At 47.4% G+C, this 11,431-nt stretch overlaps 1 protein-coding gene across 1 annotated transcript; it reads right to left on the minus strand.

Annotated features, from left to right (window-relative positions):
• Nucleotides 1-19: 19 nt before the first annotated feature.
• Nucleotides 20-8,295, minus strand: LOC114923601 (zinc finger protein 420-like). The gene is made up of 3 exons (XM_029286754.1): nt 7,830-8,295; nt 4,748-4,975; nt 20-675 (listed from the first exon to the last, which is right to left on the minus strand). Exons 1-3 carry the CDS (start codon nt 8,293-8,295, stop codon nt 68-70), a joined length of 1,302 nt encoding a protein of 433 aa, XP_029142587.1. The 3' UTR covers nt 20-67.
• Between the last annotated feature and the right edge of the window lie 3,136 nt (nt 8,296-11,431).

Genomic DNA, 11,431 nt, shown 5'->3' on the forward strand with positions numbered 1-11,431 from the left:
CCGGAGACTGAAGTCCGATCTGCCCCGAACTCACCCGGTGCAGGGAAATTAAGCCAACCGCTTTGAATTACGTTGCTGAAATGCCAAAGGCTAAGTCACTGGATCGCATGTCGGCCTTTCCTACCGATAAGGGCTCCGTGTGCGGCTTTTCCTCCGGCGCCTCCAACTTCACTCCGTTCCTCCACCCTCGGCAGTCCTCGAGAGAGGCCGAGGGAGCTGTGAGGAGGGCTGAAAAATCCCCCGGATTGTACTCTACGGACATCTCTCTGAACTGGGTGCCTTTCGGGTTGCCTGTTCGCCTGTGGATCAGCTGGTGTTTGTACAAGCTGGACGTGTAGCTGAATTTCCGTCCACAGTCCGGGCAGGGGTAAGGTTTCTCTCCCGTGTGGATCCGGTCATGCCTGACCAAATCCGCCTTGTCCCGAAAGCCTTTGAAGCAGATAAAGCACCAGTGTTTCTTCTGCCCTCGACGGCTGACGGTTTTCTTTGCCGTTCCGCCTTTCCGGTCCACGCCGGAGGCAGCCGCGGGACGCTGACTCATCCACAGCCGCTGTCCCAGGCTGCTGGCAAAGGGGCCAACTCTGTTCCCGGGGAACGTTTGGTTCGGCCAGGGCCAAGAAGGGGTTGCCCCATCCAGGTGGCTATTTTCCTGGTTCCCGTGCCGTTCTTGGTCTCCTGCAATAAAAAAGAAGTTGAAATATGCCAGCCAAAGAAAGCACAGACAGAAGAGCAGATCCTTGATCCACTTAAGCGGCTCGGACCATTCAGACAAGCTCATCCAGTAGCTAAGAACTTATGCGAAATCAGATGTACTGAACAACATTTGGAGCGCATCATGAAGACGTTCCAACAACTGCTGCAATCTGAGAAGATAATGTAATATATAATGTAAGGAGCCGTGGTGGCACAGTGGTTAGAATGCAGCATTGCAGGCTGACTCTGCTCACTGCCAGGAGTTCGATCCTGACCACCTCAGGCTTGACTCAGCCTCCCATCCTTCCGAGGTCGGTAAAATGAGGGCCCAGATTGTTGGGGGACAATAGGCTGACTCTGTAAACTGCTTAGAGAGGGCTGCAAAGCACTGTGAGGCAATATATAAGTCTAAGTGCTATTATATTATATTATTATATTATATTATATTATATTATATTATATTATATTATATTATATTATATTATATTATATTATTATATTATATTATATTATATTATATTATATTATATTATTATATTATATTATAATATTATATTATATTATATTATATTATTATATTATATTATAATATTATATTATATTATATTATTATATTATAATATTATAGTATAGTATAGTATATTATAGTATATTATATTATAGTATATTATATTATATTTATTATATTATATTTATTATATTATATTTATTATATTAATTATATTATATTATATTATATTATATTATATTATATTATATTATATTAATTATATATTATATTATATTATATTATATTATATTATAATATTTATTATATTATATTATATTATTATTATATTATATTATATTATTATTATATTATTATATTTACTATGCTATGCTATGCTATGCTATGCTATACTATACTAGTACTTTCGAACCGGGAGCTCAGCCCGCTTCGCAGCAACAATGGGTCTCAAACGCAAGCCTGCTGATGCTCAGCCCAGCATTCTACCATGCTCCCAATTCATGTAGTAGTATTATATTAATATATAACGTAATTATATTAATTACATATTTAATGAGTACATTAATTACTATATTCATTATAATTGTTAATTATATTAATATTTTAATTATATAATATAGTATGTAATATATATCGTAGGATTATATTTTTTAAAAAAATAATAAAAACCAGTATTCCAACCCTTTGCGTCTCCTTCTCTTTCCTATCCTAAGCCATGGATGGCTTTTCAGCGGGCCGGCTTTTTCTTTCATCCCTTCTGCACCAGACTTGCAAGATTTTATTAAGGTGGCCTTACGATAAAGTAGAATTAGTTCATCTGAGTGTGTTTTATGGCTGGTCTACTTCATGAGATGAGGTGAGGTGAGGTGTGGTAAGATAGGATAGGATAGATAAGGTAAGATAAGGTAAGGTAAGGTAAGGTAAGGTAAGATAAGATGATAGGATAGGGTAGGGTAGGGTAGGGTAGGGCAGGATAAGATAAAATAAGGTAAGGCAAGGCAAGGCAAGACAAGATATAAGATAAGATATAAGATAAGATGGATATAAGAAGATGATAGGATAGGGTAGGATAGATAAGATGATAGGATAGGATAGATAGGATAGATAGGATAGGATAAGATGATAGGATAGGATAAGATAAGATAACATTTATTGTCATTTTTTTTTAACTGTGGGCACAACAGCACACATCAAAAATGAAATTTAGTTGCCCGCTCTCAAGATCAACAACAATCTGTGAACAAACAATAACAAAGTTGGAAGGGACCTTGGAGGTCTTCTAGTCCAACCCCCTGCCTAGGCAGGAAACACTATACCATTTCAGACAAACGGACAACCATTTGTCTGAAATGGCATAGAGTTTCCTGCCTAAGCAGGGGGTTGAAGACCTCCAAGGTCCCTTCCAACTCTGTTATTCTATTCAAATCTTGCAAGTCAGAAAGTGCATCTCCCCCCTCTCACCTTTACAATTGAAGAAACTAGGGCAGTTTTTTTTCCCTCAGACGCCTGCCGTGTCCGCATTTCTTCTGCGGGCTCTTATCTGACCATTGTCTTGTCTATGTCCCTTCCTCCGGTCTTCGAAGCTCATTCTCATATACCAGGGGTAGGCCATCTTGGCTCTTTTATGACTCGTGGACTTCAACTCCCAGAATTCCTGAGCCAGCCATGCTGAGGGGAAAGGGGGAGGTTTCCAAGCAGAGCCAGGCTGGCTCAGGAATTCTGGGAGTTGAAGTCCATGAGTCATAAAAGAGCCAAGGTTGCCTACCCCTGCCCTATACCATTTCAGAGAAATGACTGTCTAGGACAGGGGTCTTCAGACTTGGAAACCTCTCCCTTTCCCCTCAGCATGGCTGGCTTAGGAATTCTGGGAGCTGAAGTCCACGAGTCATAAAAGGGCCAAGTTTGAAGACCCCTGTCCTAGACAGTCACTTCTCTGAAATGATATAGGGCAGGGGTAGGCAACCTTGGCTCATTTATGACTTGTGGACTTCAACTCCCAGAATTCCTGAGCCAGCATGGCTCAGCATGGAAACCTCTCCCTTTCCCCTCAGCATGGGTGGCTCAGGAATTCTGGGAGTTGCAGTCCACGAGCCATAAAAGAGCCAAGGTGGCCTACCCCTGTCCTATACCATTACAAGCAGTGAGTGGCAGAAAAGACCTGTTCAAAATGTCTCCCTCTACCTAGTGTTTTTCTAGCACGTGCAACCCCCAACCTATTGACTTGGAACTGCAAAATTACCACATTGACAGCCGGGGCAGAAATCTGTGAAGTGAGATGCAGAAGCAGGGTGCCACCCCAGAGAAGGTCCTGTCCCAGCATCAACGCCAGAAGTTTTTAAGAAGAAATTGGACCACCACTCGTCAGAAATGGTATAGGGCAGAGACCCCCAACCTTTTGGGCACCAGGGACCGGTTCTGTGGAGAAAGTTTTTTTCCACGGACCGGAGAGCGTGTGGTTTTGTGTACTGCCTGCATCCCACAGATGGGGATTTGCTTGTTTGTGCAGACCAGTTGCTGGCATGCCACGGCCCGGTACCGGACCGTGAAACGGGGGTTGGGGACTCCTGGTATAGGGTTTCCTGCCTGAGCAGGGGGTTGGACTAGAGCAGGGCTTTTCAACCTTTTCACCCATTGTACCACTTTTAGGATATGGCAACATCCGAGTACCACGTCCCCTAGCAAGGTGTCAAAAACTTGATGACCAAAAAAAAAAAAAAAGGAAAAAAGTGATAAAAGTACAGGTAGTCCTCGACTTATAACAGTTCGCTTAGTGATTGTTCAAAGTTACAATGGCACTGAAAAAAGTGCCCCCCAAGGCACAGCCGAGCAAGACACCTGCCTGCCCGCCCGCCGGCGCTCTTCCTCCTGTCCGAGATTTTCATTGTTGTGAGCATTTCTGTTGAGGATTGGCAGCGGGGGTGGGGTGGGGGGTGTGTTTGGTTTTTATTCCCCCCGTCTGCTGGGTGGTTGCAGCAGGTTTTGGTCACTTCACATGACCCTGGGACACTGTGACCGTCATAAATATGAATCAGTTGCCAAGCATCTAAATGTAAATCACAAGACCCTGGAGAGGCTGCAACATTCCAGCTGATTGGTGCTTCTTCAGGGCTCAGCAGAAGCACCAGGATCAGTGCCGAGCTCCAGCTGGAGCCTGGCGCTGATCCTGGCGCTTCCGCTGAGCCCTGACAGCCCCAAAGAAGCGCCGATCACCTGGAAAGCGGCACTGATCCTGGTGCTTCCGCTGAATCCTGACAGCCCTGCAGCTCCAGCCATCTCTCACTCAGGCTTGTGCGGTGCTGCCACCGGTTCAGCTCATTCCCCTCCCCCGCTACTTTTCTAGGATGATCGTGTACCACCTGCCAGGTGCCAATGTACCACAGGTGGTGCCCGTACTACTGGTTGAAAAGCCCTGGACTAGATGACCTCCATGGTCCCTTTTCCAACTCTGTTGTTCTGTTCTGCTTCCTTCAAGACACATTTCTTGGAAGGAGGCATCGCTTAGTTTCAGGGCAGGAGAGGATCCTCATCTTAACGCTTCATCCATACCTTCGTAGGCTTCGCCTTTGAGATGCTTCCTCTTATGTCTGTTCAGGGCCGGCTTTTGGGTGAAACTCTGCCCGCACTCGAGGCAGCTGTAAGGCCTCTCTCCCGTATGGACCGTCTGATGCCGAAGGACCTGGGAAACGTCCCGGAAGCTTTTCCCACAGGCCAAACACTCTGGACGCTTGCGACCGGCCATGTCGGTCCTTGAGAGTTTAATACTTGGGAGGAAACCTGTTTGGCGAAAACAAAACAACAGCCCCCCCCCCAACTACTGTAAGCGTACAAGACAGTCCTCGACGGATGAGCCCGAAATTTATGTTGCGAAGCGAGACCGTCGTTTAATGAGTTTTGCCTCGTTTTACGACCTTTCTTCCCACAGTTGTTAAAATGAATCCCTGCAGTTGTTAAGTTAGAAACACGGTTGTTAAGCGAATCTGGCTTCCCTGCTCGTCAGAAGGTCGCAAACAGGGATCACGTGACCCTGCCACCCTGCAACCGTCATAAACACGAGTCGGTTGCCAAGCTTCCGAATTTGGATCGCGCGACCACAGGGGATGCTGTAATAGTTGTAAGAGTGAAAAATGGCCATAAGTCGCTTTTTCCAGTGCTGTTGTAACTTCAAACAGTCACTAAACAAATGTTTGTAAGCCCAGGACTATCTATCTATATGTGTATCAAGAGATTTACAGCAAATTTTAGTGTTTTGATTGACAGACAGCCAAGCAGATAAGGGGAACCATTTTGGAAGATATGATAAGATCCCAGCAAAATGTTGGAATAGATCAGTGGTTCTCAACCTTTTTAATGCCGCGACCCCCAACCGGTCGTAAGTCGAGGACTAAACCGGTCGTAAGTCGAGGACTACCCAACCGGTCGTAAGTCGAGGACTTTCCCTGCCCGGGAGCGCCGCGCATGCGTGGTTCCGCCCCCTGCGCCGGCCGAGGCGTAGCTGGCAAGCGGCAGAGACGGAGCAGGCCGACAACCAGCTGGCCCAGCTCAAGGGAGGTAAGGCACCCGCCGGAAAAGGGGAAAAAAATGGCGGACAGCCTTGCTTGGCGACCCCCGTGAAATGGTCGATTGACCCCAAATGGGGTCGCGACCCATAGGTTGAGAACCACTGGAATAGGTACATGTTTAGATCCTTGTAATTTACATTTTTATGCAATGTTGTAAAGGAATAGAGTAGAATAGAATAATAAGAATAGAATAGAATAGAATAGAATAGAATAGAATAGAATAGAATAGAATAGAATAGAACAGAGAATGGAATGGAATGGAATAGAGAATGGAATAGAACAGAACGGAACGGAACGGAACAGAACAGAACAGAACAGAATAGAGAATGGAATGGAATGGAATGGAATGGAATAGAATAGAATAGAATAGAATATAGAATAGAATAGAATAGAATAGAATATATAGAATAGAATATAGAATAGAATAGAATAGAATAGAATAGAATAGAATAGAATATAGAACAGAATAGAATATAGAATAGAATAGAATATATAAAATAGAATAGAATACAATAGAACAGAACAGAACAGAATAGAATAGAACAAAACAGAACAGCATAGAATAGAATAGAATGAAGAGAGATGGAATAGAATAGAATAGAATAGAATAGAATAGAATCTGGAAGGGACCTTGGAGGTCTTCTAGTCCAGCCCCCCACTTAAGCAGGAGAATTTGACAGTCTTTAGATTGACATTGGTATTACAGCTCTGGACATTGGCACAAGTAAAAAAATAATAAGCTTATTATAGGCCAAGGTTTCTAAAGTTAGATTTTTAACTTGGGTGCAGTTCAACTCTGAGGAAAAATAAAGAATAAAAAAAAAAATCTGTAAGCCGTCCAGAGTCACCTTGTAGGGGAGATAGGCGGCATAAACGTTTAGTAAATACATACATAAATAATAAATCCTGCAAGAATGCCCTTGCAGAACTGAGATATTTTTTATTGGTGTGATCTTTACTATATCTGATTTCTCTCACAAGAGCCATGGCGGCGCAGTGAGTTAGAATGCAGTATTCGCTTTCTCATCCGAGAAGCTTCTTCAACTCTGAGGGGATGGTGGGGAATGGAAGGATTTATATTCCTTGCAGACAGCTGGTCTTTTCCATTCTTTTAGAGCAGGGGTCTTCAAACTTGGCAACTTTTAAGACTTGTGGACTTCAACTCCCAGAATTCCTCAGCCAGCCCTGAGGGCTGGCTGAGGAATTCTGGGAGTTGAAGTCCACAAGTCTTAAAGTTGCCAAGTTTGAAGACCCCTGTTTTAGAGTCACTGAGGGTGTGGGGCGTTCTTGGCTGCAGGATGTTTTTTCTGCCCTGTGTTTCCCCCCCCCTCAACATCCAGTCAGAACTGAAGAAGCTTCTTGGATGAGAAGGGAAAGATCTTCCAAAAAAAAACCCCCAAGAAAGTCCAGTTGCCTCCTGAAAAAGCACTTTTGGGACAACCGTGACTCGGACGACTGAGAATCTCCACAGATCGTCAATATTCTGTTTCGTGTAGCTCAGATCTGTCTTTCCCAACCTTGGCCACTCGCTTAGCAACTGTCTTGGCTTCGCCTCAGAGTTGCGATCTTAAAAGTTGAGGACTTATCTGTAGCCCAGTGGTTCTCAACCTTTTTAATGCCGCGACCCCAACCGGTCGTAAGTGGAGGACTAAACCGGTCATAAGTCGAGGACTAAACCGGTCGTAAGTCGAGGACTACCCAACCGGTCACAAGTCGAGGACTTTCCCTGCTCGGGAGCGCCGCGCATGCGTGGTTCCGCCCCCTGCGCCAGCCGAGGCGTAGCTGGCAATCAGCAGAGACGGAGCAGGCCGACCACCAGCTGGCCCAGCCCAAGGGAGGTAAGGCACCCACCGGAAAAGGGGGGAAAAATGGCGGACAAAAAAAATGGCGGACAAAAAAAATGGCGGACAGCCTTGCTTGGCGACCCCCGTGAAATGGTCGATCGACCCCAAATGGGGTCCCGACCCACAGGTTGAGAACCACTGCTGTAGCCCATTCGGCAACCCTCCAACAGATTCCATGTCACCCGCCGCCGCTTTGGAGAGCGGCAGGGGAGCCCCCCCGCGTACCTGAGTCATCCTGGCTTTCCAGATGTTTTCTCAGATGCCGGTTCAGTGCTGGTTTCTGGGTGAAACTCTGCCCGCATTTGAAGCACGCGTACGGTTTCTCTCCCGTGTGGACGGTTTGATGGCGGAGCACATGCGAAAGGTCCCGGAAACTTTTCCCGCATTCCGGGCACTCCGGACGCTTCCGACTCGAATGGGAGATCTGGTGATCCCGAAGCTGCAAGGCGTCTTGAAAGCTTTCGCCGCATTCGAGGCACCAGTGTCCGTGCTCCTCCAAGCGGACCACCGTCTCGTAGACCCCTTCGCTGCAAAGCCTCGCTCCGTCCCCTTTCGGGACCAGCTCCGTTGGGTTCTTCCGCACCAGCCCATCCCCGCCATTGAGGGATCCTGATTGTCCCATTAAGGATCCAAAAAATACGGGAAGCTCAGGATCCCCTTGCTGAGAAACCCCCAGTGTATTCCTGCTCATGGTTGGTTCACCTGTTGAAACAGCGTAAACATCCAGATGTTGAGCTTCCTCTAGACCAGGGATCGGCAACCTTAAACACTCAAAGAGCCACTTGGACCCGTTTCCCACAGAAAAGAAAACTCTGGGAGCTGCAAAACTTCCGCGCACGTGCGCACAGGACAGGTGGGGCTTGATTGAAGAGTTTAATTAAAAAGAAATAGAGGCTTCTGTGCATTTCTCTCCCTCCCTCTCTCTCTCTCTCTCTCTCTCTCTCTCCCTCCCTCCCTCTCTCCGATCTTCTGCTCACCCGGCAAGCTGGCTTCACGCTGTTGTCCGACAAGCTGACACACATTCTTATTGGGTTGGCTCTCTCCTGCCCTTGGTCTGCCAGTCCTCTTCCCCCACTCAGTGTGTGTGTGTGTGTGTGTGTGTGTGTGTGTGTGTGTGTGTGAGAGAGAGAGAGAGAGAGAGAGAGAGAGAGAGAGAGAGAGAGAGAGAGAGAGAGAGAGAGAGAGATGCAGCTTCCTGGTTCCTGCTGAAATGCAGCAAAGACAGGAGCCCTGCCCAGTAAGCTTGTCAGTTTGTCGGAGAACAGTGTGAGGCCACTTTTTTTTACACACACAGAGAGAGAGAGAGAGAGAGAGAGAGAGAGAGAGAGAGAGGGAGGGAGGGAGAAGGGAAGCACAAGTGCCTCTCTCTGTCTCTGTCTTTCTCTCTGCAAATGGCGGAGTAGGCTGGGAGCCGCAGGAGAAGATTCAAAGAGCCACATGTGGTTCCGGAGCCGCGGGTTGTCAACCCGTGCTTTAGACCAGAACAAGAAACAACAGCTGGAACGATGCTGGTACATCAGGTTGGGGGGGGGAGGTCTACCCATTCCAGCATCCAATTTCCAACAGAGACAGCCTAGATTCAGCTATCACTGGCTTACTCTTACTACCAGCTTACTCCTAAAGGAAATCAACCCTGACTGTTCTTTGGAAGGACAGATAGTAAAGCTGAAGCTCAAATACTCCGGCCACCTAATCAGAATAGAGGACTCCGTGGAAAAGACCCTAATGTTGGGGAAGATGGAAGACAAACGGAGAAGGGGAGGGCAGAGGATGATATGATTAGATAGTGTCAGTGGCATAATGAATAAGAATTTGGGCAAATTCTGGGAGACAGTGGGGGATAAGGGTGTGTGGCATGCTATAGTCCAGGGTTCCCCAACCTATGGACCATGGCCTGGTACCAGGCCGCGGGCTCTTGGCCAGCGGGCCGCAGAAATGGCTGGCCAGGGTGCGCACGCGTGGGCGCGCATTCCCCCCAACTCGTGCTAGCCCCCACGGCCCTTTGCACATGCATGCATGCACGAACAGGAACGCTAGCGCGGGGGGGGCTGTGTGTCCTGTTTGTGCATGCGTGAACAGGCTGCTAGCGTGGGTGTGTATGCGCGGCCCATTTGTGCTTGCGCAAACGGGCCACCATCGCAGGGGGGTTGCACGGTCCATTCGCACATGCACAAATGGGCGCTAGCAGCCGTGGGGATGCACGGCCATTCGCACATGCACATGGTGCCAGCGCATGCTGCATGCGCAAACACGGCCACTAGTACTGCATTAGTGAGCATGGCCCTGTTGGCGTGCGTGCACACACGCAGTAATTTGGAAGCTGCTCTCCCCTCCGGGCCGTGAGCCCGGAAAGGTTGGAGAACTCTGCTATATCCATGGGGGTCACAAAGAGGCAGAGACGATGTAGCCGCTGAATAACAATAGCTTATTATATAAGTAAACAATTTTCCTCTGTTCTCTTTGTCCTCCAGAATCTTTTAATATCAGATACATCTAAGACAGAGATCTGAAACGCTGAAGATCTTGACTGGCTCAAGGTTGACTCAGCCTTCCATCCTTCCGAGGTCGGTAAAATGAGGACCCAGATTGTTGGGGGCAAATAGGCTGACTCTGTAAACCGCTTAGAGAGGGCTGTGAAGCACTGTGAAGCGGTATATAAGTCTAAGGGCTATTGCTACGTGCTATTTATATAGGCCAGGGGTAGGCCACCTTGGCTCTTTTATGACTCGTGGACTTCAACTCCCAGAATTCCTGAGCCAGCATGGCTCAGCTTGGAAACCTCTCCCTGTCCCCTCAGCATGGCTGGCTCAGGAATTCTGGGAGTTGAAGTCCACGAGTCATAAAAGGGCCAAGTTTGAAGACCCCTGTCCTAGACAGTCACTTCTCTGAAATGGTATAGGGCAGGGGTAGGCAACCTTGGCTCTTTTATGACTCGTGGACTTCAACTCCCAGAATTCCTGAGCCAGCCATGCTGAGGGGAAAGGGAGAGGTTTCCAAGCTGAGCCATGCTGGCTCAGGAATTCTGGGAGTTGAAGTCCACGAGTCATAAAAGAGCCAAGGTGGCCTACCCCTCGTATAGCTCACCCATCAGCTGCTGCCCTCTCAGCTTCTCCACCTATCTTCTCCCTCTCCCGAGAGGTCAATCTTCGGGAATAGGTAGTCCTCGTTTAACGACTCGTCCCTTAGCGACTGTTCGAAGTTACAATGGACCTCTGCAGACCTACAGTTTAGTCATCGGCCTACAACCACAACTGAGCCCAAAATTTCTGCTCTTAGCCGAGACATTTTGTTAAGTGAGTTTTGCCCCATTTTACGACCTTTCTTGCCACGGTTGTTGAGCGAGTCACAGCAGCTGATCAATTAGTATCATGATTGTGAAATGAATCTGGCTTCTATGTTGCTTGTCAGAAGATCGCAAAAGGTGACCACGTGACCACTGAGACATTGCAACCGTCGATAGAAATGAGTTGCCAAGCGTCTGAATTTTGATCATGTGACCACCAGGATGCTGCAACGGTCGTAAGTGTGAAACACGGTCATAAGTCACTTTTTCCGGCGTCTATTGTAACTTTGGTCGCTAAAATAACTGTCGTAAGTCAAGGACCACCTCTATTCGATATACAGAAGTACTACTTGTACGCTTCCAGCATCCAATCAACATAGAAGTGCTCTCTCCCGCCCTTTACTACAGTGAGTACCTACCCACTCCGTTGGGATCCTGACTGTCTTTCAGTTCAGCTTCTCCACACAGGTGGCTGTTGGATCCAGAGGCTGCCAGGGAGTCTCCAGCCTCAGGGGAGATCACCACCACCGCGGCGCACGGTTCC

This window comes from Protobothrops mucrosquamatus, unplaced genomic scaffold, assembly GCF_001527695.2.
Source record: "Protobothrops mucrosquamatus isolate PMUCROS unplaced genomic scaffold, P.Mucros_1.0 scaffold4814, whole genome shotgun sequence".
NCBI lineage: Eukaryota > Metazoa > Chordata > Lepidosauria > Squamata > Viperidae > Protobothrops > Protobothrops mucrosquamatus.